Here is a 24,143-nt window from a genome sequence, read left to right as displayed (position 1 = left end):
CAGATCAGTAAGTCTCTGACGGTTATGGGGGGAGGGTTCAGCAGATCCAGTAAGTCCTCTGACGGTATGGGGGGGAGGGTTCAGCAGATACAGTAAGTCCTCTGACGGTATGGGGGGGGAGGGTTCAGCAGATACAGTAAGTCCTCTGACGGTATGGGGGGGGGAGGGTTCAGCAGATACAGTAAGTCCTCTGACGGTATGGGGGGGGGAGGGTTCAGCAGATACAGTAAGTCCTCTGACGGTATGGGGGGGGGAGGGTTCAGCAGATACAGTAAGTCCTCTGACGGGATGGGGGGGGGAGGGTTCAGCCGATACCAGTACGTCCTCTGACGGTATGGGGGGGGAGGGTTTCAGCAGATACCAGTAAGTCCTCTGACGGTAATGGTATGGGGGAGGTGGGCGGTTCAGCAGATACAGTAAGTTAAGTCCTCTGACGGTTATGGGGGGGGAGGGTGTTCAGCAGATACAAGTAAGTCCTCTGACGGTATGGGGGGGGGAGGGTTCAGGCAGATCCAGTCAAGTCCTCTGACGGTATGGGGGGAGGGTTCAGCAGATCAGTAAGTCCTTATGACGGTTTGGGGAGGGGTCAGCAGATACATAAGTCCTCTGACGGTATGGGGGAGGGTTCAGCAGATACAGTAAGTCCTCTGACGGTATGGGGGAGGGTTCAGCAGGATACAGTAAGTCCTCTGACGGTATGGGGGGGAGGGTTCAGCAGATACAGTAAGTCCCTCTGACGGTATGGGGGGGAGGGTTCAGCAGATACAGTAAGTCCTCTGACGGTATGGGGGGGAGGGTTCAGCAGATACAGTAAGTCCTCTGACGGTATGGGGGGAGGGTTCAGCAGATACAGTAAGTCCTCTGACGGTATGGGGGGAGGGTTCAGCAGATACAGTAAGTCCTCTGACGGTATGGGGGGGAGGGTTCAGCAGATACAGTAAGTCCTCTGACGGTATGGGGGGGGGGGTCAGCAGATACAGTAAGTCCTCTGACGGTATGGGGGGGAGGGTTCAGCAGATACAGTAAGTCCTCTGACGGTATGGGGGGGAGGGTTCAGCAGATACAGTAAGTCCTCTGACGGTATGGGGGGGAGGGTTCAGCAGATACAGTAAGTCCTCTGACGGTATGGGGGGAGGGTTCAGCAGATACAGTAAGTCCTCTGACGGTATGTGGGGGAGGGTTCAGCAGATACAGTAAGTCCTCTGACGGTATGTGGGGGAGGGTTCAGCAGATACAGTAAGTCCTCTGACGGTATGGGGGGAGGGTTCAGCAGATACAGTAAGTCCTCTGACGGTATGGGGGGAGGGTTCAGCAGATACAGTAAGTCCTCTGACGGTATGGGGGGGAGGGTTCAGCAGATACAGTAAGTCCTCTGACGGTATGGGGGGGAGGGTTCAGCAGATACAGTAAGTCAATCTGGAACACAAACAGACATGCATTGGAGTGTCCTCTGATCTTTTAAAGGGCATACTCACAATCCTTCTCTCCCCTCCTATCTATCTATCTATCAATTCAATTGAAGGGCTTTGTTGGCATGGGAACATGTTTACATTGCCAAGGCAAGTGAAGTAGATAATAATAATAAAAAATGAACTGTAAACATTACACTTCCAAAAGAATAAGGACATTTTAAATGTGTTGTAATGATATGCAAACAGTTAAAGTACAAAAGGGAAAATAAATAAGCATAAATATAGGTTGTATTTACATTGGTGTTTGTTCTTCACTGGTTGCACTTTTCTTGTGGTAGCAGGTCACAAATCTTGCTGCTGTGATGGAACACTGTGGTATTTCACCCAGTAGATATGGTAGTTTATCACAATTTGATTTGTGTTCGAATTGTTTGTGGATCTGTGTAATCTGAGGGAAATATGTGTCTCTAATATGGTCATACATTTGGCCGGAGGTTAGGAAGTGCAGCTCAGTTTCCACCTCATTTTGTGGGCAGTGTCCACATAACCTGTCTTCTCTTGAGAGCCAGGTCTGCCTACAGCGGCCTTTCTCAATAGCAAGGCTATGCTCACTGAGTCTGTACATAGTCAAAGCTTTGCTTAAGTTTGGGTCAGTCACAGTGGCCAGGTATTCTGCCACTGTGTACTCGCTAAGGCCAAATAGCATTTTAGTTTGCTCAGTTTTTTTGTCATTTCTTTCCAATGCGTCAAGTAATTATCTTTTTGTTTTCTCATGATTTGGTTGGGTCTAACTGTGTTGCTGTCCTGGGGCTCTGTGGGGTGTGTTTGTGTTTGTGAACAGAGGCCCAGGACCAGCTTGCTTAGGGGACTCTTCTCCAGGTTCATCTCTCTGTAGGTGATGGCTTTGTTATGGAAGGTTTGGGAATCGCTTCCTTTTAGGTGGTTGTAGAATTTAACGGCTCTTTTCTGGATTTTGATAATTAGCGTATATTGGCCTAATTCTGCTCTGCATGCATTATTTGGTGTTTTACGTTGTACACAGAGGATGTTTTTGCAGAGTTCTGCATGCAGAGTCTCAATTTGGTGTTTGTCCCATTTTGTGAGTTCTTGGATGGTGAGCGACCCCAGACCTCACAACCATAAAGGGCAATGGGTTCAAGAACTGATTCAAGTATTTTTTTGCCAGATTCTAATTGGTATGTCGAATTTTATGTTCCTTTTGATGGCATAGAAGGCCCTTCTTGCTTTGTCTCTCAGATCGTTCACAGCTTTGTGGAAGTTACCTGCGGTGCTGATGTTTAGGCCGAGGTATGTATAGTTTTTTGTGTGCTCTAGGGCAACAGTGTCTAGATGGAATTTGTATTTGTGGTCCTGGTGACTGGACCTTTTTTGGAACACCATTATTTTGTCTTACTGAGATTTACTGTCAGGGCCCAGGTCTGGCAGAATCTGTGCAGAAGATCTAGGTGCTGCTGTAGGCCCTCCTTGGTTGGTGACAGAAGCACCAGATCAACAGTAGACATTTGACTTCAGATTCTAGTAGGGTGAGGCTGGGTGCTGCAGACTGTTCTAGTGCTCTCGCCAATTCGTTGATATACATCTCTCTTCTCTCTCCAGCGAGTGACCGGTATGATTCTGGCGGTAATGAGGGAAGCAGCAGAGGGAAGTGGGATGAGGACTGGAAGAGAGACCAAGGCCAGTTTCCCTTCAGTGAGAAACTGGGGGAGATCAGTGATAAGATTGGCAGCACCATCGACGACACCATCAACAAGTTCAAGAAGCAGAGCAGAGATGACTCACCAGACAGATTCAGGTAAGGAGAGAGTTGATTCACCAGATTCAGGTAAGGAGAGAGTTGACTCACCAGACAGATTCAGGTAAGGAGAGAGTTGATTCACCAGACATATTCAGGTTAGGAGAGAGTTGATTCACCAGACAGATTCAGGTTAGGAGAGAGTTGATTCACCAGACAGATTCAGGTTAGGAGAGAGTTGATTCACCAGACAGATTCAGGTTAGGAGAGAGTTGATTCACCAGACAGATTCAGGTTAGGAGAGAGTTGATTCACCAGACAGATTCAGGTAAGGAGAGAGTTGATTCACCAGACAGATTCAGGTAAGGAGAGAGTTGATTCACCAGACAGATTCAGGTTAGGAGAGAGTTGATTCACCAGACAGATTCAGGTTAGGAGAGAGTTGATTCACCAGACAGATTCAGGTTAGGAGAGAGAACAGTTCCCCTGGGTGAGATTGCAAGAAAGACTAAGGAAATGTATTAATAACTCAAATCGAGAGCGGGCGGTGGAGCCTTACAAACTGAGGTACAGGGAGAAGTTTGAGCTACCCTCTGTCCTCCTCATATCACATTACAGTATGTTAGAGAGCTACCCTCTGTCCTCATATCACATTACAGTATGTTAGAGAGCTACCCTCTGTCCTCCTCATATCATATTACAGTATGTTAGAGAGCTACCCTCTGTCCTCCTCATATCATATTACAGTATGTTAGAGAGCTACCCTCTGTCCTCCTCATATCACATTACAGTATGTTAGAGAGCTACCCTCTGTCCTCCTCATATCACATTACAGTATGTTAGAGAGCTGCCCTCTGTCCTCCTCATATCACATTACAGTATGTTAGAGAGCTACCCTCTGTCCTCCTCATATCACATTACAGTATGTTAGAGCTACCCTCTGTCCTCCTCATATCACATTACAGTATGTTAGAGAGCTACCCTCTGTCCTCCTCATATTACAGTATGTTAGAGAGCTACCCTCTGTCCTCATATCACATTACAGTATGTTAGAGAGCTACCCTCTGTCCTCCTCATATCATATTACAGTATGTTAGAGCTACCCTCTGTCCTCCTCATATCATATTACAGTATGTTAGAGAGCTACCCTCTGTCCTCATATCACATTACAGTATGTTAGAGAGCTACCCTCTGTCCTCCTCATATCATATTACAGTATGTTAGAGCTACCCTCTGTCCTCCTCATATCATATTACAGTATGTTAGAGAGCTACCCTCTGTCCTCCTCATATCATATTACAGTATGTTAGAGAGCTACCCTCTGTCCACTTCATATCATATTACAGTATGTTAGAGAGCTATCCTCTGTCCTCTTCATATCATATTACAGTATGTTAGAGAGCTACCCTCTGTCCTCCTCATATCATATTACAGTATGTTAGAGAGCTACCCTCTGTCCTCATATCATATTACAGTATGTTAGAGAGCTACCCTCTGTCCTCTTCATATCATATTACAGTATGTTAGAGCTACCCTCTGTCCTCCTCATATCATATTACAGTATGTTAGAGAGCTACCCTCTGTCCTCATATCATATTACAGTATGTTAGAGAGCTACCCTCTGTCCTCTTCATATCATATTACAGTATGTTAGAGCTACCCTCTGTCCTCATATCATATTACAGTATGTTAGAGCTACCCTCTGTCCTCCGCTATAACATGCCAACCTAGATTCAAGATGGCGGCAGGGCAGTTTTGCTGAGCGTGTTGTCACACTGTTTGTTTCAAGTGTTACAATTTTTGTATTACTTAGCAAAACCGTTATAGGTTGTCCTCAAACAACAGGTCAAATCTAAAATCCTACAGGATCAAAGCGTTAACATTGCTTGGTTTACAAGCGATTTTATCTGCTGGTTCCTACTGGAGACAGGGCCGGTATGGTGCCCGCCCTGAAAGCTGAGTGAGGATAGATCTGTGCTGTGACTGACTGTCTAGACACGTTGGGCCGACTAGGCCTTGGATACTCCTCGACGGTCAGGTTTTTCATCTGTGTTCCGCCAATCTACCGGAGTCTTCTGACTCTCCTGCCTTGCTGTGTTTTGTGTGGTAGCAGCCGCAGGTCGGTATCTGCACTGTGACATAACATCTAGATGTGCTGGGCTTCCTAGCCCAGGATATCCCCACCGGATGGGCTCGCCACCGCTGATTGGCTGGTCTACTGGGCCTGCTGCTGCCTCACTGTGCGGTAGCCTACTGCAAGGCGACTGGGCTCATTGACCAGATCCACACACTGGGCTCATTGACCAGATCCACACACTGGGCTCATTGACCAGATCCACACACTGGGCTCATTGACCAGATCCACACACTGGGCTCATTGACCAGATCCACACACTGGGCTCATTGACCAGATCCACACACTGGGCTCATTGACCAGATCCACACACTGGGCTCATTGACCAGATCCACACACTGGGCTCATTGACCAGATCCACACACTGGGCTCATTGACCAGATCCACACACTCTTGCAGCGGCTGTTAAACACTCTGGCGTTCTAACTAAGGCAGCAATGCTTGGGCACACACTTGGTTTCTGACTCTGCTGGACCTGTAGGCTACAGCTGAACATGTTTGGGAATTTAAGGTTTAAAAAGACTGACTCTGCATACTTTTATTTGTTTTCTTTTTGTTTTAGTGAACTGTTGGATTCAGTGGTTAAAATGTGTTTTTGTACAAATGGTTTTAATTGCTGCCTACATGGGTTATGGCTCATTACATTGTTCTTGATAACTGAGACTCTCATCTCCCTAACCCAGAGATACTACCAAATCCTACTTTAACTGATAGTATAGCAGCTTGTATCTTTGAGTCTGGACACGGTGTACGTATCATGGTGCTTTAAGATTTATTACCAATGCTAGATCTCTCACCCATCACTGTGATGTGTATGCTGTGGTGCAGTGGACCTCTCTCTCCACTAGGAGGCTAAAGCGTTGATGGGACAACTCCCTTTGTATCTCTGTTCCTCACTGACCAGATCAGTCACTCAATACAGTCTTCGTTCACAGTCACTGCTGTCCTTGTCTGTTCCTAAGGCTAGAACTGACATGGGGAAACAATCTTTTTCTATTGAATTATCCCCAAAACAAAGCGTCCTCTTTGGTCTCCTTAGTGACAACGAGGAGGAACGAGGTCGCCCGTCGCAGAATGGCCAGTCTGGGAGGTCAGTGTTCAAAGACGAGGAGGAAACCGTGACGACCAAGAGCGTCCAGATCGTCCAGGCAACAGAAACCACAGCAACCAAGAAGAGAGGCGGGGTTCCATCCAAAACTGTGTCCCTGGGAGCCGCGGCCCACTACACAGGAGACAAGAGCCCTGATACCTCTGCAAAACAGGTGCGTCCATGTGCATTCAGTCCATGCTGGTCCATTCTAGCTTATTGCTGCCATCTAGTGTTAAGTGGACAGTGCAGTCTCGCTCCCTCTGTCTCTACTCACATCTCTCCTTCTCTCTGTTCCAGACTCTGTCCGCAGCAGCACCCCAGCCCTCCAGTAGTGGTTTGGCTGACCTATTGATGGTAGATACAGGACCCAGCCAGCCTGCAGCAGCCACCGGTAACTACACACTGAGAGGACATCATAGAGGATTAGGGGGAGGTAGTGTAGTTACAGAACATCATGGAGGGTTAGGGGGAGGTAGTGTAGTTACAGGACATCATGGAGGGTTAGGGGGAGGTAGTGTAGTTACAGGACATCATGGAGGGTTAGGGGGAGGTAGTGTAGTTACAGAACATCATGGAGGGTTAGGGGGAGGTAGTGTAGTTACAGGACATCATGGAGGGTTAAGGGGAGGTAGTGTAGTTACAGGACATCATGGAGGATTAGGGGAAGGTAGTGTAGTTACAGGACATCATGGAGGGTTAGGGGGAGGTAGTGTAGTTACAGGACATCATGGAGGGTTAGGGGGAGTTAGTGTAGTTACAGAACATCATGGAGGGTTAGGGGGAGGTAGTGTAGAGGACATCATGGAGGGTTAGGGGGAGTTAGTGTAGTTACAGGACATCTCGGAGGGTTAGGGGGAGGTAGTGTAGTTACAGGACATCATGGAGGATTAGGGGGAGGTAGTGTAGAGGACATCATGGAGGATTAGGGGGAGGTAGTGTAGTTACAGGACATCATGGAGGATTAGGGGGAGGTAGTGTAGAGGACATCATGGAGGGTTAGGGGGAGGTAGTGTCGTTACAGGACATCATGGAGGGTTAGGGGGAGGTAGTGTAGAGGACATCATGGAGGATTAGGGGGAGGTAGTGTAGTTACAGGACATCATGGAGGTTAGGGGGAGGTAGTGTAGTTACAGGACATCATGGAGAGTTCGGGGGAGGTAGTGTAGTTACAGGACATCATGGAGGGTTAGGGGGAGGTAGTGTCGTTACAGGACATCATGGAGGATTAGGGGGAGGTAGTGTCGTTACAGGACATCATAGAGGATTAGGGGGAGGTAGTGTAGTTACAGGACATCATGGAGGATTAGGGGGAGGTAGTGTAGTTACAGGACATCATGGAGGATTAGGGGGAGGTAGTGTAGTTACAGGACATCATGGAGGGTTAGGGGGAGGTAGTGTAGTTACAGGACATCTCGGAGGGTTAGGGGGAGGTAGTGTAGTTACAGGACATCATGGAGGATTAGGGGGAGGTAGTGTAGTTACAGGACATCATGGAGGATTAGGGGGAGTTAGTGTAGAGGACATCATGGAGGGTTAGGGGGAGGTAGTGTAGTTACAGGACATCATGGAGGATTAGGGGAAGGTAGTGTAGTTACAGGACATCGTGGAGGGTTAGGGGGAGGTAGTGTAGTTACAGGACATCATGGAGGATTAGGGGGAGGTAGTGTAGTTACAGGACATCATGGAGGATTAGGGGGAGGTAGTGTAGAGGACATCATGGAGGATTAGGGGGAGGTAGTGTAGTTACAGAACATCTTAGAGGGTTAGGGGGAGGTAGTGTAGTTACAGGACATCATGGAGGGTTAGGGGGAGGTAGTGTAGTTACAGGACATCATGGAGGATTAGGGGGAGGTAGTGTAGTTACAGAACATCTTAGAGGGTTAGGGGGAGGTAGTGTAGTTACAGGACATCATGGAGGGTTAGGGGGAGGTAGTGTAGTTACAGAACATCATGGAGGGTCTCTGGGCCGGTGTCTGGAAGCTGTCACAATTCACTCATTCAAGTGTTGTATGCATGTCTCTTTCCAGACCTGATAGGAGGATTTGCTGACTTCTCCTCACCTGCTGCCTCTGTCGGCCTCTCCACAATACCTGGTGAGTTTAGAAAGCATTAGAATATTCAGAGATTTTTATTGTTTTTTATAGTCTAGTTTATCCATTAACATTTTTTTTCTCCTTCTCTCCAGCCTCCAGTGGGAACGGTGACTTTGGGGACTGGAATGCTTTCCCTGGGGGCCAGGCCCCCGTCCCCACCCCCTTCGCCCAGCCTCTGGCCCCCAGCAACACTGACCTGTTTGGGGCTCTGTCGGCCAGCTCTGCACCAGCTCCAGCCTCCGCTGACCTGTTTGACCTGATGGGTCCGGGCCAGACCCAGTCGCTCTCTGCCTCTCAGAGCCTCACCTTAAATATGACCAACACACAGACCATCAGCAGCACCATGCCACAGTCCAGATCACTGGTAAGAATACAGGACAGACAGTACATTCATTTACATCAGAAATTGTATTTGTGTCTGATCCACTGTTAATGAGAGGAGTGACAGTAACTGGCTGTGGTTTAGAGGAACACACACGAGAGAGAAACGGCAGAGAGCCAAGGTTTGCAGATGCTCCACCTTCCCTAGGGACAAACACACACACACACACACAATGAGAAGGAACCAGTTTGAGTCAGAAAACCATTCAATCTAATACAAGGTTGTTTGCATAGATAATATGTGCATGTTAAAAACCTGACCTACTTAAAAAAGACCAGCTTAGTTTAGCAGAATAATAAAACCTGACCTACTTAAAAAAGACCAGCTTAGTTTAGCAGAATAATAAAACCTGACCTACTTAAAAAAGACCAGCTTAGTTTAGCAGAATAATAAAACCTGACCTACTTAAAAAAGACCAGCTTAGTTTAGCAGAATAATAAAACCTGACCTACTTAAAAAAGACCAGCTTAGTTTAGCAGAATAATAAAACCTGACCTACTTAAAAAAGACCAGCTTAGTTTAGCAGAATAATAAAACCTGACCTACTTAAAAAAGACCAGCTTAGTTTAGCAGAATAATAAAACCTGACTCCCGATCTTGTTCATTCTGGTTAGATGAGATGTGTTTCCATGTAGATGCCTTCAGAGACAGCAGTTCAACCTTCATATGTCACCATTATATAGGTACCTTTAACATTACTATCTATTGGAACTGTCTTCCAAATTGTCGCCCCTCCCCCCTTTCCAGTTGATGGGCGGGCCGTTGCAGCCCCAGCAGCAGCAAGTCATGCTGGGTACCCAGGGTTCCATGGGGTCAGCGATCCCATCCACCTGGTCTGACTCTTCGGTCAACATCAGTCTGGACTTCCTGGCACCTGGCGTGCAGCCCCCCAAACCTGTCCAGCCCACCCTCAACACACTCCAAGGTGAGCCTAGTGTGTTTGTAGAATAGACTGGGATAGAAAGAGTACTGTGTTTGTCTGGAGGGTGTTCAAAACGCTGCTGAATGTCTGTTGAACAAAACGTTGATTTGAGATCCATTCAGTTGTGGAGCATCCAAGATCCCCAGGGTGTGGATCTTTCTTCCTGTTATCAGGATGGGCACAAGACCATTCAAATGGCTTTAGGTTCAGTCAGAATGGAAGAGTTGTTTTTATATAACCTTAAGAGTACTATACTTGGGACACTTTGTTGAGTATGGAATAGAAGGATGCTTGGTACAACTTGTGGAGTGTGTGAACCTGTGTGTGTGTGTGTGTGTGTGTGTGTGTGTGTGTGTGTGTGTGTGTGAGGTCATGCTGTCTTCTGACTCCACTTATTCCTGTTTCTGTCGTCTAGGAGGCCAGCCCCTCCCACCCGTCAACATGCTCTCCCAGGGATTCGCCGGCATGGGCCTCGCACCTGCCCCCATCAGACCGGCAACAACTCCCATGATGCACCCTGGTGCTGGGATGGGCATGGCCCACAGCCAGGGCATGATGGGAATGGGCATGAACATGGTTGCCATGCCCCAGGCTAACATGACCATGGGGATCAGGATGCCAGCCATGTCTATGGGCTCTGGCATGGTACAGCAGCATGACGCATTCGCAGATTTCTGCAACTTCAGGAAGTGAGGGAAGAGGAAGAGAAGTGAAAGAGAGGAGGGCTGTTGTTTCTATTTTTCTCTCCATCCAATCGACCGTCTGTGAAGGATTGTAAAGAGCTGCAAACAAAGAGTACTTGAATGTTGTCAAATATCAAATACTGACTGCCACCCCTCCATTTCCTGTTTCTATCTTTTTTAAGTGATGTATAAAGATATGAATATACATGTATGTTTTAATCAGTTGGAACTAAGAGGGACAACAGTAATGGTTGTTCAGGTTGAATCAGAGAGAACAACTAAGAGGGAGAGAGAGAGAGAAACCGTAACAGAATGAGACTCAGATTTTTTACTTTAAAATGTAAGCCAAACAAAAACCAATGATTTCAAAGTTAAACAACCCATACAATTATATGCACAAGGATGACTTTTAAACTTGTATGGCTTAACTTTGAAATAATGTTGTTTTGAATTGCATTTTAAAAAATCATTCTGTTACCATGGAATTGCCCATATGAATCTTCCTTGAAGAGAATGTCAGTGGGGGTTTTGCTTTACTTAACCAATTAAATGTCCAGAGTAGAAAATATAGTTTTATATAATCCCACCCCAATAACTCCCCATCTCTTTTAGAATGTTAAGTTGCCTCAACCTGTCCCTTCCCTACAACTGTAAATATTACTATGGTGCGATGGACAAATAAGTTATTGAGTTCTTGATTATGATGATGTCGTGAAGAAGTGTGTGTCGATTGGACGGAATCAGATGTCAATCAAGACGTTGCTATGGCAAGATACATTGCGATGGAGTCAGTCTTTTAATACTTACTTTATATATCAGCGTTCCACACTCCCAATGTGGAATTTCTGTTCAATATTAGATTTAACAGATCAATCAGTTATTTATTGATGGATCGATTTAATAACTGAATGAATGAGAAATGATTAAAAGCTGTTAAATGAGGAAGCTGTGGTAATGATAAAACACAGATCTCCTTTGTGGCCTTTCTTATGGGTATATATTTTTTAAAGAAATATAATCCTTTTTTTCCTTGCATCCAAATAAGATGAGTAGATGTAGGAACAATCTAATGGTGGGCTGTGTTCTTTAAGTACTGCACATGGTGCCTCTGAGACGGAGGCCTTTTTCCTTCATTACAACTTACAGGAGACGATACAACTATACAGTGGTTTAGACCGTTACTGTTGGAGTCTACTGCACAGTATGTATGTGTGGTTCTTACTGTGCCCTCTGGCCTCTGGGAGCCTCTGGGAGCCGGGGGAAGTTGCCCCTAGATGCTGATCTTGGGTCAGTTTTGCATCCCCCCCCCACTAATGGTTAAGGTTGGGATTGTGGGAGGGGAAGCTGATTCTAGATCTGTACTTGGGGGAAACGTCACCCCAGAGTGTATAGCATCTCTGAAGGAGGTTTCTCAGACAGTCCAGGTTCAGGAGAGGATTTGTATTTTTTGGGATTCATCCCATATAGCACCCTATTCACTTTGTAGTGTACTACTTCTGACCAGGGCCCATTAGGACCTGGCTCAAAAGTAGTGCACTATATAGGAACTGGGTGCAATTTGGGATGCACACTCTGTACATGTTGATGTCAGGACCATCTCTACCAGGCCAGTGAGTACCTCCCATGTAGACTCCTCTGGCTCAGAGCTATGTCGTCTTCCATGAGTTGGGGTCAATTCCATTTCAATTCTGGAGGTACACTGAAATTCCAATTTTCTTCAATGCTTTTCAATTACAATTTTTTACATTTGGTTTACTTTCTGAATTGACCCCAACCCTGCACACACACACAGTAGTCTGTCTGAGAGGAGGCATTACCTGTTGGAAACGACCAAAATCTATCCACTCTTGTTTGTTTTTTCTAAGAGATGTCTTTAGGGGGTTGTTTTTATTCTTTTGTTTTGTTTATTTTTTCTACTTATTACAATTGTTCTGAGATCTTTGGTAATGTGGGATTGTTACTGAAAAGGAAACACTAGTTTATGCAAATGTGCAAAAAGAAAAAGTGAAGCATCACCAACGAAAGAAGCCTTGAAGATGTCGTTTTTCTTTTTGTTTGATTTGATTGGCCCATAATGATCCTGTATCTGACATTAAAACAGTTTGATTACAGTTTGGTAATGAAGTGTTTATTTCACTTAAGACCAACTTGGTTACTACTGCATTGGAGTAGAGCAGTGGCCTTGGAACCTGCTGAGACCCACACATACACAGTACAGCCCTACACACACATACACACAGTACAGCCCTACACACACATACACACAGTGCAGCCCTACACACACACACAGTACAGCCATCTGGCCAGTGCATCGGTATGCAACCATGTGGAGGACCTTGGCTTGGGAATGAATAGATCAGATTGAGGTATAAGAAAGTAATTAAAGCTAGGTACTGCAGGATAATGTCTCGTCTCAGACACCGTTTGAACAATTAACAGATACTACACAACACAGCTCCAAGATATTATGGAAAATGTGCAATACTGAAGGTTCATGTTTATTGTCCTTGGGTAACCTCTGTACTTTATAGACAAAGCAGCAGCTACACAAACCAATGACCTGCAGTACATCAAGCTGATGTGGCCATGAAAAAATAAAGCACCATCTGAAATGTCTAAACAAATAAGAGTTGCTGCTTAGTACCATCTGCAATCTGAAGCTTCTCCATTATTCATAACACATGAGGTCCTCTGAGACCAGACCACGCTGCCATTTCTGCTCTGACAGAGAAAAGCAAGATAATGGGACACAGTAGGTTTTCCTCTTTTCAGTGGCAATATGCCTCCATGTTATCTGGAGTTGGCAGGCTGGGCATAGCATGGATGACATTTATGGGTTTCTGCATTGATGCAGTTGTGTTTCGAGATTATAATCTGCATATTTACGACATTGATTAGGTTAGGCTACTTTTAGATCACATTTTAATCCTCACTATATCCAGATAAAGTGAAATCAAAGTAGAGAAATTCCAGAGAAATTCACATCTCTTTACAGTTCCATCTTTATATGAATAATTTTTTAGAATGATTTATAATATTTATGTTTTTCTTTTCCAGCGACTCAGTGAGATGTGAGTATACTGCCCTCTGGTGGTTTTTTACAGTTGTGCACACCATGCCTGCATTTCAATACGGTTTCATATTTCATATGACCCAGAGGCAAAGACCAGATGAGAAACGACAAGAGAAGACAGCTTGGTAATAAATGTTTTATTTCTAATTAATTTCTGTCTGCGTAAAGCAGAGAATATCAATATGATATGCAGTAACAGTGAGACTTCCAGGTTGGTCTAAACCAGTGTAGATACTGTAGGTCTTGGTAAAGTTCCAACACGTTGGACCTTCAGGTCAAGTAACTTTCCTGGAGGGTTGCCACTAGCCCGGGTGCCAGTTTCTGCTCACGTTTGGCATGAAAACTCCATAAGGAGTTGTCAAGAGAGCAGGAACAGACTGGCTTCCAGTTCCAGGCTAGGTTGCCACCCCTGCTGGCTAGAACACACAATAGATTCAGAGAGGTTGTAGGTTGACTAGAAGCACGTTCTCTCCCCGTATGAAGAGCTGGTTGACGTGGCGCGTGTGAACCCTCCCGTAGGGCTGGGACACTTCTTTCTTCTGGGACCCTCTTCTCTTGGGACCCTCAGTCCCTGACTCCTGACCTTTAACATTTGACCCCTGGGTCTTACCTGTGGCCCCTAGGGCTCCGGGGTCATCGCCCACTGGGGGCCCAACTGTAGCCCTTGCAAGTCGGGGGTCCACTGCCCTAGGGTCTCCTCTCCTTCTGGGGTCCCCTCTATTGGGGTCACCTCGTCTGCCGTCTCTGGTTTGGGTGTCAGGCGGGGGATGGAAGGGTTCAGCTTTCCTCTTGCCCATCTGCTTCTTCTTCTCCTCACATTCTCTCAGTGCCGCACTCTCCTGGAGTTTCAGCTTGTCAAAGAGCTATGGAAGGAGAGGGATAGCTAATGAGTTTGTTTTCTGATTGCAGAGAATGATAATGGCTGCACCTTTTTTAGTGATCTGGAAATGTCATCATCTGCAGCCAAGACGACACCCTATTCTCTAGAATGCACCACTAGAATAGAGGATCTGAGCCCTTCGGTGGCACCAGACCTACCCGTGTGACAGTGAGGGCCTTCTCGTGGTAGAAAGCTTCACCCAGCAGAGGTTCCCTGTAGGTCTCATCTACATCTACCATCGCCTAACAGGGAGAGAGAGAGGAGAGGGAATAGAGGGTGAGGGGACAAATTGAGAGCAAGGACAGCGATGTGTAAGGTTATTTGAGCACTGTCTTACATAAGACTATAGTCTAGTCTGCATGCCACCTGTGGAGAGGCGGTGGAGGGCAGGGGTAGGGTAAGGGCCGGGTAAGAGCGAGAGAAGGTGGTGAGCTCTCACCATGTTCCAGAACTTGTCGAAGGCCACTATGAAGCCAGAACACACTCCACGGAGCCCCTTGAAGGTTCTGATGTGAACTTTCACCCTGATCCTCTCCTGCACGCAGCGGTGCAGCTCCCCCAGAGGACTTCCTGTATGGACTGTATAAACAGGAAGTAGACATTAAATAGAACTCACCTGGCTGTCAACCACAAGTTTGACTCATCAATAATGCCCCACATATCAATGAAGAGTTTTAATTTGCCTAAATATGTGGCAATGTGAGACAATGATCATAAGTAAGAATAATCTGAAACCACACCACCAAAAACTAAAGGATTCAAAGCAGGCCTACAATAGGTAGAAATAATTCACGACATACGAGGCATCCTGGTCAGGACATTCTTGGCAGCCTTCTGTATTCTACCACGGCGGGCAGTGCCGCTGGTCCCCTCCTCTCCATCTTCTCTCTCTATCGGGTTGTTCACCATCAACCTCTTGAGTTTCTCTATCCTCTCCGGATCCGCTACACCTTTCCTGGCTTTCCTCAGCTTTTTCTCCACGTTCTCCGGCTTGGCGCGGCCCCGACCCCCCTTTAGAAAGCTTTCATACTCGGCTATGTTGTTGAAGCATTTCACGTTTGGGTATGGAAGAGGCACTGTAGTCGAGTATAGCGCCAGGAGGGGGTCAAATTTCTCGGAGGTGACGTCCAACTTTGCCGCGATATCATCTTCTTCTTCTGCCGTATGTTCGGTTGCATCTGAAGCACTTGTTGATTCTCTCTCTTTCTTTTCTGATTCTGGACATTTTTGTTGTTCGTCTCCTCTTCTTTCCCTCTCCTCCATTTTTAAAACAAATGCAGACATGCACGACGCTAAGAATCATGGGAAAGTTAGTCTTCTTCCGCTTCATTTCTCTATTTTCACCAGGCGAGGGCGGTGAAGGACCATGCAGCAGATTTGATGCAGCTGCAACATAATTACATATTAGTCGTCTGTAAGCTTTGTTTTTAATTATTTTTTTAAAAGGGAATTATGTACAGGGACCGAACCAAAAGAAAAACAACAAAAACAATTTATATTCGTTTGTTTTTCTTTCTTACTTTTTTGTATTGAGATCGTAGATGAGATACTGTCCCGGAATAGAAATTCGCAGTATATGTTCGTGTAGGAGCTATTTGTTGGATGGACTGTATACATCTCTGACGAAAATAACTTGTGTTCTGTCCTTTGTCAGCTACATTCTCACAAAAACATTTATACTAATAACTTACAGCACTTCCTCGACAATAGCACCACTTACATTGATTCACCTAAAGTAAACTAAGTTATACCATTGTTTTAAGGAAGAATTAAAATCATGGACTGAAGAGGATGACAACCATTTGTAAGTACACTATATACAAAAGTAGGTGGACATCCCTTCACATTATTGGATTCGGCTATTTCAGCCAAACCAGTTGCTGACAGGTCTAGAAAATCGAGCACACAGCCATGCAATCTCCATAGACAAACATCTGCAGTAGAATGGCCTTCCTGAAGAGCTCAGTGACTTTCAACGTGGCACCGTCATAGGATGCCACCTTTCCAACAAGTCAGTCAGTTCATCAAATTTCTATCCTGCTAGAGCTGCCCTGGTCAACTAAGTGCTGTTATTGTGATGTGGAAACGTCTAGGAGAAACAACGGCTCAGCCGCGAATTGTTAGGCCACACAAGCTCAGTAAACTGGACCGCCGTAGTGCGTAAACATCGCCTGTCCTCGGTTGCAACACTCCCCACCGAGTTTAAACTGTCTCTGGAAGCAACATCAACACAAGAACTGTTCGTCAGGAGCTTCGTGACATGGGTTTCTATGGCCGAGCAGCCTCACACAAGCCGAAGATCACCATGTGCAATGCCAAGCGTCGGCTGCTGTGGTGTAAAGCTTGCTGCCATTGGACTCTGGAGCAGTGGAAACGTGTTCTCTGGAGTGATGAATCACGCTTCACCATCTGGCAGTTAGATGGATGAAAGTTTGGTGGTGGAGGAGGAATAATGGTCTCTGGCTGTTTTTCATGGATTGGGCTAGGCCCCTTTGTTCCAGTGAAGGGAAATCTTAATTCTACAGCATACAATGACATTCTAGACGATTCTGTGCTTCCAACTTTGTGGAAACAGTTTAGGGAAGGCGCTTTTCTGTTTCAGCATGACAATGCCCCCGTGCACAAAGAGGTCCATGCAGAAATGGTTTGTTGAGATCGGTGTGGAAGAACTTGACTGGCCTGCAAAGAGCCCTGACCTCAACCCCAACAAACACCTTTGTGATGTTTGATGGGGCCAACTGCGAGCCAGGCCTAATCGCCCAACATCAGTGCCCGACCTCACTAATGCTCGTGACTGAATGGAAGCAAGTCCCCGCAGCAATGTTCCAACTTCTAGTGGAAAGCCTTCCCAGAAGAGTGGAGGCTGTTATAGCAGCAAAGAGGGGACCAACTCCATATTAATGGCCATGATTTTGGAATGAGATGTTCGACGAGCAGGTGTTCCGGAGAGGAGCTGGAGGGTGTATCTGCAGCTTCTCGTAAGCATTCATTCAGACAGCACTTTTGTGCATTTTGCCAGCAGCTCTTCGCTGTGTTTCAAGCTGTTTATGATTTCAAGCCGGGTGGGTATAATTTGTGGAACGTTCCAACAGGAATCTATTCCAAAAACTTCGTAAATAACAAGGTTGCCAAAAAACAACGCATACAAAGTTGTATAGTGGCAGAATAAGATACCGGGTAGTGAGTGGTCTATTTCATTGCGTTTTTCACTCATTTCGTTTATTCCGAAAAATGTCTGTACTCACTCTGGTAGCCTATGGACAAACATTAAGAATAAGCTACGTGGTGAGTTGATGCCTATTCGGCAGCTAGTTAGCTTGGTTTGTATGCGTTGCTACTTTGTATGCATTGTTGGTTGGCAACCTTTTACTTTAGGTTTATTGGAACAGATTCCTTTTGGAACGTTCCACAAATTATACCCACCCCTTCAAGCCTGTCAACTCCCAAGATTAGGCTGGTGTAACCGATGTGAAATGGCTAGCTAGTTAGCCGGGTGCTCGCTAATAGCGTTTCAAACGTCACTCTCTGAGACTTGGAGTAGTTGTTCCCCTTGCTCTGCATGGGTAACGCTGCTTCGAGGGTGGCTGTTGTCGATGTGTTCCTGGTTCGAGCCCAGGTAGGAGCGAGGAGAGGGACGGAAGCTATACTGTTACACTGGCAATACTAACGTGCCTATAAGAACATCCAATAATCAAAGGTATATGAAATACAAATCGTATAGAGAGAAATAGTCCTATAATAACTACAACCTAAAACTTACCTGGGAATATTGAAGACTCGTGTTAAAAGGAACCACCAGCTTTCATATGTTCTCATGTTCTGAGCAAGGAACTTAAACGTTAGCTTTTTTACATGGCACATATTGCACTTTTACTTTCTTCTCCAACACATTGTTTTGCATTATTTAAACCAAATTGAACATGTTTCATTATTCATTTGAGGCTAAATTGATTTTATTGATGTATTATATTAAGTTAAAATAAGTGTTCATTCAGTACTGTTGTAATTGTCATTATTACAATTAAATAATAAGAAAAAAAAATCGGCTGATTAATCGGTATTGGCTTTTGGCCCTCCAATAATCGGTATCGGTATCGGCGTTGAAAAATCATAATCGTTCGACCTCTAGTATCTGCAGCTCCGGAAAGGAGCCGGGGGGTGTATCTGCAGCTCCGGGAGGAGCCGGGGGGTGTATCTGCAGCTCCGGGAGGAGCCGGGGGGTGTATCTGCAGCTCCGGAGAGGAGCCGGGGGGTGTATCTGCAGCTCCGGAGAGGAGCCGGGGGGGTGTATCTGCAGCTCCGGAGAGGAGCCGGGGGGTGTATCTGTAGCTCCGGAGAGGAGCCGGGGGGTGTATCTGTAGCTCCGGAGAGGAGCCGGGGGGTGTATCTGTAGCTCCGGGAGGAGCCGGGGGGTGTATCTGCAGCTCCGGAGAGGAGCCGGGGGGTGTATCTGCAGCTCCGGAGAGGAGCCGGGGGTGTATCTGCAGCTCCGGAGAGGAGCCGGGGGCTGTATCTGCAGCTCCGGAGAGGAGCCGGGGGGTGTATCTGTAGCTCCGGAGAGGAGCCGGGGGTGTATCTGTAGCTCCGGAGAGGAGCTGGGGGTGTATCTGCAGCTCCGGAGAGGACTGACTGACCCACTGACTGACCCACTGACTGACTGACCCACTGACTGACTGACCCACTGACTGACCCACTGACTGACCCACTCACCCACTGACTGACTGACTGACCCACTGACTGACCCACTCACTCACCCACTGACAGACTGACCCACTGACTGACTGACTGACCCACTGACTGACTGACCCATTGACTGACTGACCCGCTGACTGACTGACTGACCCACTCACTCACTCACTCACTCACTCACTCACACACTGACTGACCCACTCACTCACCCACTGACTGACTGACCCACTGACTGACTGACTGACCCACTGACTGACTGACCCATTGACGGACTGACCCGCTGACTGACTGACTGACCCACTCACTCACTCACCCACTGATTGACCCACTCACTCACCCACTGACTGACTGACCCACTGACTGACTGACCCATTGACTGACTCACCCACTGACTGACTGACTGACCCACTGACTGACTGACCCATTGACTGACTAACCCACTGACTGACTGACTGACTGACCCACTGACTGACTGACTGACTGACCCACTGTCCCACTGACTGACCCACTGACTGACTGACCCACTGACTGACTGACCCACTGACTGACTGACCCACTGACTGACTGACCCACTGACCCACTGACTGACCCACTCACCCACTGACTGACTGACTGACCCACTGACTGACCCACTCACTCACCCACTGACTGACTGACCCACTGACTGACTGACTGACCCACTGACTGACTGACCCATTGACTGACTCACCCACTAACTGACTGACTGACCCACCCACTAACTGACTGACTGACCCACTCGCTGACTGACTGACTGACTGATTGACCCACTGACTGACCCACTGACTGACTGACCCACTGACCCACTGACTGACTGTCCCACTGACTGACTGACTGACACACTGACTGACTGACACACTGACTGACTGACCCACTGACTGACTGACTGACACACTGACTGACTGACCCACTGACTGACTGACTGACCCACTGACTGACTGACTGACACACTGACTGACTGACCCACTGACTGACTGACTGACACACTGACTGACTGACACACTGACTGACTGACCCACTGACTGACTGACACACTGACTGACCCACTGACTGACTGACCCACACTGACCGACTGACCCACTGACTGACCCACTGACTGACTGACTGACCCTCTGACTGAACCACTGACTGACCCACTGACTGACTGACTGACTGACTGACTGACTGACCCACTCACTCACCCACTGACTGACTGACCCACTGACTGACTGACTGACCCACTGACTGACTGACCCATTGACTGACTGACCCGCTGACTGACTGACTGACCCACTCACTCACCCACTGACTGACCCACTCACTCACCCACTGACTGACTCACCCACTAACTGACTGACTGACCCCCTCGCTGACTGACTGACCCACTCGCTGACTGACTGACTTCCCTGTGTTGCTGTAGGTTTGCAGAGCAGCACAACTTCCTGAAGCCCATTGACGACAGAGCTCTGGGTCTGATGACACGCAGCACCAGGTCTGTTATGGAGGACCTGGATGACATCATCATCTCATACGGACAAAGTGACGAGTTCAGCTTCGTCTTCAAGAGGATCTCTGGTTCAAAAGGAGAGCCAGGTAATAACATACATGTACAGAGACACACACCGCCACACACTCACCAACCACACACACACACATCCACAGCCACGCACAAATGTTTATTGCATTGAGTGACCCCTCACTTTTCTCCTCCACCCTCCACCCTCCTCTACCTTCCCCCCCTCCTCCACCCTCCTCTACCTTCCCCCCTCCTCCACCCTCCTCTACCTTCCCCCCTCCCCCACTCCACCCTCTACCTTCCCCCCTCCCCCACTCCACCCTCTACCTTCCCCCACTCCACCTTCCCCCACTCCACCCTCTACCTTTCCACCCTCCTCTACCTTCCCCCACTCCTCCACCCTCCTCTACCTTCCCCCCCCTCCTCTACCTTACCCCACTCCTCCACCCTCCTCTAATTTCCACCCTCCTCTACCTTCCCCCACTCTTCTACCTTCCCCCCTCCACCCTCCTCTACCTTCCCCCACTCCTCCACACTCCTCCACCTTCTCCTCTCCCCTCCACCCTCCTCTACCTTCCACCTTCCCCCCTCCTCCCCCCTCTACCTTCCCCCACTCCTCCACACTCCTCCACCTTCTCCTCCCCCCTCCACCCTCCTCTACCTTCCCCCACTCTTCCACCTTCCCCCCTCCACCCTCCTCTACCTTCCCCCACTCCTCCACACTCCTCCACCTTCTCCTCCCCCCTCCACCCTCCTCTACCTTCCACCTTGCCCCCTCCTCCCCCCTCCACTCTTCCCCCCCTCTACCTTCCACCCTCCTCCCACTCCAGTAAGCTGATGACCCATGTACCTTCCCAGTTGTCCTCTTCCTATGTGTAGCGTCCCAGTTGTCCTCTTCCTATGTGTAGCGTCCCAGTTGTCCTCTTCCTATGTGTAGCGTCCCAGTTGTCCTCTTCCTATGTGTAGCGTCCCAGTTGTCCTCTTCCTATGTGTAGCGTCCCAGTTGTCCTCTTCCTATGTGTTTTACTGGAGGGACTAATTCAGAGACCAGCCCCTCCTCTACCCCCCAGGGTTTGACGGGCGGGTGGTTCTGTATCCTAGCAACCGCAACCTCCGGGACTTCCTCAGCTGGAGGCAGGCTGACTGTATACACTCGCACTTAAATACTCACACACTCCTATCCCCCAATACATTATCCTGTGTGTGTGTGTGTGTGTGTGTGTGTGTGTGTGCTTTGAATACAGTAGATTCTCTTCCACATTTCTGGTTCTCTTTCGTAATGGTGTGTGTGTTCGCCAGGTCAGCACCCTGTATACCAGTGTTTTGGAGGTTGGTGCAGAAAGGTGGACTCACCACTACACAGGCAGAGGACAGACTGAAGGTGGGAGTTACTCCAGTGAGATTAGCATAGTTACAGTGTCACAGTTTTAATATATCTGCTCTTTTTGCGGTATGTCATTTTCTAAGGCTCATAACTTTATAATTATTCCGATAATAGCTTTAGAATGGATGACTACATCATATTTACTTTCACTGGAAACTACCTCAGTTGACCTTTCCATATTTAATTTACCAAGACCTTTGGATACATAATCAAATCTCTATGTTCTCTCTCTGTCTCTCTGTCTCTGTCTGTCTCTCTGTCTCTGTCTGTCTCTCTGTCTCTGTCTGTCTCTCTGTCTCTGTCTGTCTCTCTGTCTCTGTCTGTCTCTCTGTCTCTCTGTCTCCTCTCTGTCTCTCTGTCTCCTCTCTGTCTCTCTGTCTCCTCTCTGTCTCTCTGTCTCCTCTCTGTCTCTCTGTCTCCGTCTGTCTCTCTGTCTCTGTCTGTCTCCGTCTGTCTCTCTGTCTCCGTCTGTCTCTCTGTCTCCGTCTGTCTCTCTGTCTCTCTGTCTCCGTCTGTCTCTCCCAGAGAACATTGGCAGCAGATAAGAATGAAATCCTGTTTTCTGAGTTTGATATCAATTACAACAAGGAGCCTGTGGTCCACAGGAACCGCCCTAATGAGGAAGAAGGTGAGATCTCGGCCTGTGTCCTCAATGCACCCTATTCCCTATATAGAGCCTCTTGTCAGAAGTAGTGGACTACATAGAGAATAGGATGCCATTTCAGATACATTCATAGAAACACTTCCAGGCTTTTGTGTGAGGGTGGTAGGTAGCCTAGTGGTTAAGAGTGTTTGGCCAGTAAGTGAAATGCCGCTGGTTCGAATCCCAGAGATGACTAGGTGGAAAATCTGGCGATGTGCCCTTGACCCTAATTGCTCCAGGGTCCCGGCAGGTCGTGAGCCCACTCCAAAGGTGTCTGGGGGAGTGGGATATGCAAAAAACTAATTTCCAATTTACACGTGTATAATACATGTGTGAAGTTGGACAAATGGAAGCACCCAACTAATAATTATTGTTATGATGGTTAACCCCCTTCCTTCCTCCATCTGTCCCAGCTGGAAGAAACAGTGACCAAGAGTGTGAAGCTCCCCAACGAGGAGGAGGAGGTGCCAGTGACACGAACCAGGAGGCGTGTCAGTGCCCACCACTGTGACGTGATAGGGGACGAGTTCTGGGAGGAACACCCCAACATTCTAAAAGACCACTGCTGAGAACTTTTCCTAGAGGAGCAGAAATCTGCACAGTGGTTAACGTTGAACATGGACAGAGTCTAGCCTGTTGTACTTCTACATGTTCCTGCTGTGGGATGGAGAGGGTTGGAAGCTGTCATGGACTGTATGGATACTCTTAATCACTAACTCTTGATTGGAACAAACTGTCAGCAGTGGCAGAACTCAAACACCATCATGCTCTTTGCTCATGTACTGTGTACAAATATTTGAAATACGGCCTGTCTTATGTCTGGAACCATGAAACCAAGAGAATGTGTATTGTTGATGATGTTTTGCCGATGGTGATGCTGGCATATTATATCATCATAATAAACTAGTAGGCTTACTGTTGGCTGTGTGGGTATGTGCCAGTTAACCAGAGAGAGATCTGCTTGTCTCACTGAGAAGCATGTCTGATCACCTCTGGCCCCTGTCTCCTCTCACTTGTCTCACTGAGAAGCATGTCGGATCACCTCTGGCCCCTGTCTCCTCTCACTTGTCTCACTGAGAAGCATGTCTGATCACCTCTGGCCCCTGTCTCCTCTCACTGAGAAGCATGTCTGATCACCTCTGGCCACTGTCTCCTCTCACTTGTCTCACTGAGAAGCATGTCTGATCACCTCTGGCCCCTGTCTCCTCTCACTTGTCTCACTGAGAAGCATGTCTGATCACCTCTGGCCACTGTCTCCTCTCACTTGTCTCACTGAGAAGCATGTCTAATCATATGTCTCACTGAGAAGCATGTCTGATCACCTCTGGCCCCTGTCTCCTCTCACTTGTCTCACTGAGAAGCATGTCTGATCACCTCTGGCCCCTGTCTCCTCTCACCTGTCTCACTGAGAAGCATGTCTGATCACCTCTGGCCCCTGTCTCCTCTCACTTGTCTCACTGAGAAGCATGTCTGATCACCTCTGGCCCCTGTC

At 47.5% G+C, this 24,143-nt stretch overlaps 2 protein-coding genes, 1 long non-coding RNA gene and 1 pseudogene across 4 annotated transcripts; 3 read left to right on the top strand and 1 right to left on the bottom strand.

The window, feature by feature from the left end:
- Nucleotides 1–59: 59 nt before the first annotated feature.
- LOC115168202 (clathrin interactor 1) lies at nt 60–12,580 on the top strand. Its single transcript, XM_029723258.1, has 8 exons — nt 60–64; nt 3,030–3,225; nt 6,339–6,561; nt 6,687–6,780; nt 8,417–8,482; nt 8,575–8,846; nt 9,612–9,789; nt 10,202–12,580. The coding sequence occupies exons 4-8, from the start codon at nt 6,741–6,743 to the stop codon at nt 10,477–10,479; spliced, it is 834 nt and encodes a 277-aa protein (XP_029579118.1). The 5' UTR covers nt 60–64; nt 3,030–3,225; nt 6,339–6,561; nt 6,687–6,740; the 3' UTR covers nt 10,480–12,580.
- Nucleotides 3,317–3,667, top strand: LOC115168216 (uncharacterized). The gene is made up of 2 exons (XR_003870638.1): nt 3,317–3,595; nt 3,630–3,667. It is a non-coding gene; the product is annotated as an uncharacterized LOC115168216 (long non-coding RNA).
- A 1,084-nt stretch (nt 12,581–13,664) lies between the features above and the next one.
- On the bottom strand, nt 13,665–15,751 carry lsm11 (LSM11, U7 small nuclear RNA associated). Of its 2 annotated transcripts, XM_029723236.1 has the most exons (5): nt 15,223–15,751; nt 14,862–15,001; nt 14,581–14,664; nt 14,153–14,405; nt 13,665–13,958 (listed from the first exon to the last, which is right to left on the bottom strand). In XM_029723236.1, exons 1-5 carry the CDS (start codon nt 15,704–15,706, stop codon nt 13,813–13,815), a joined length of 1,107 nt encoding a protein of 368 aa, XP_029579096.1. In that variant the 5' UTR covers nt 15,707–15,751; the 3' UTR covers nt 13,665–13,812. The 2 variants fall into 2 exon arrangements, with proteins under 2 accessions (XP_029579096.1, XP_029579085.1); XM_029723225.1 differs by having other exon boundaries at nt 13,665–14,405.
- A 33-nt stretch (nt 15,752–15,784) lies between these two features.
- LOC115168194 (probable tRNA(His) guanylyltransferase) lies at nt 15,785–23,570 on the top strand (annotated as a pseudogene).
- Nucleotides 23,571–24,143: the final 573 nt, after the last annotated feature.

The sequence above is a fragment of the Salmo trutta genome, chromosome 3 (assembly GCF_901001165.1).
Source record: "Salmo trutta chromosome 3, fSalTru1.1, whole genome shotgun sequence".
Lineage (NCBI taxonomy): Eukaryota > Metazoa > Chordata > Actinopteri > Salmoniformes > Salmonidae > Salmo > Salmo trutta.
This window is presented reverse-complemented; position numbering and strand designations above follow the sequence as displayed.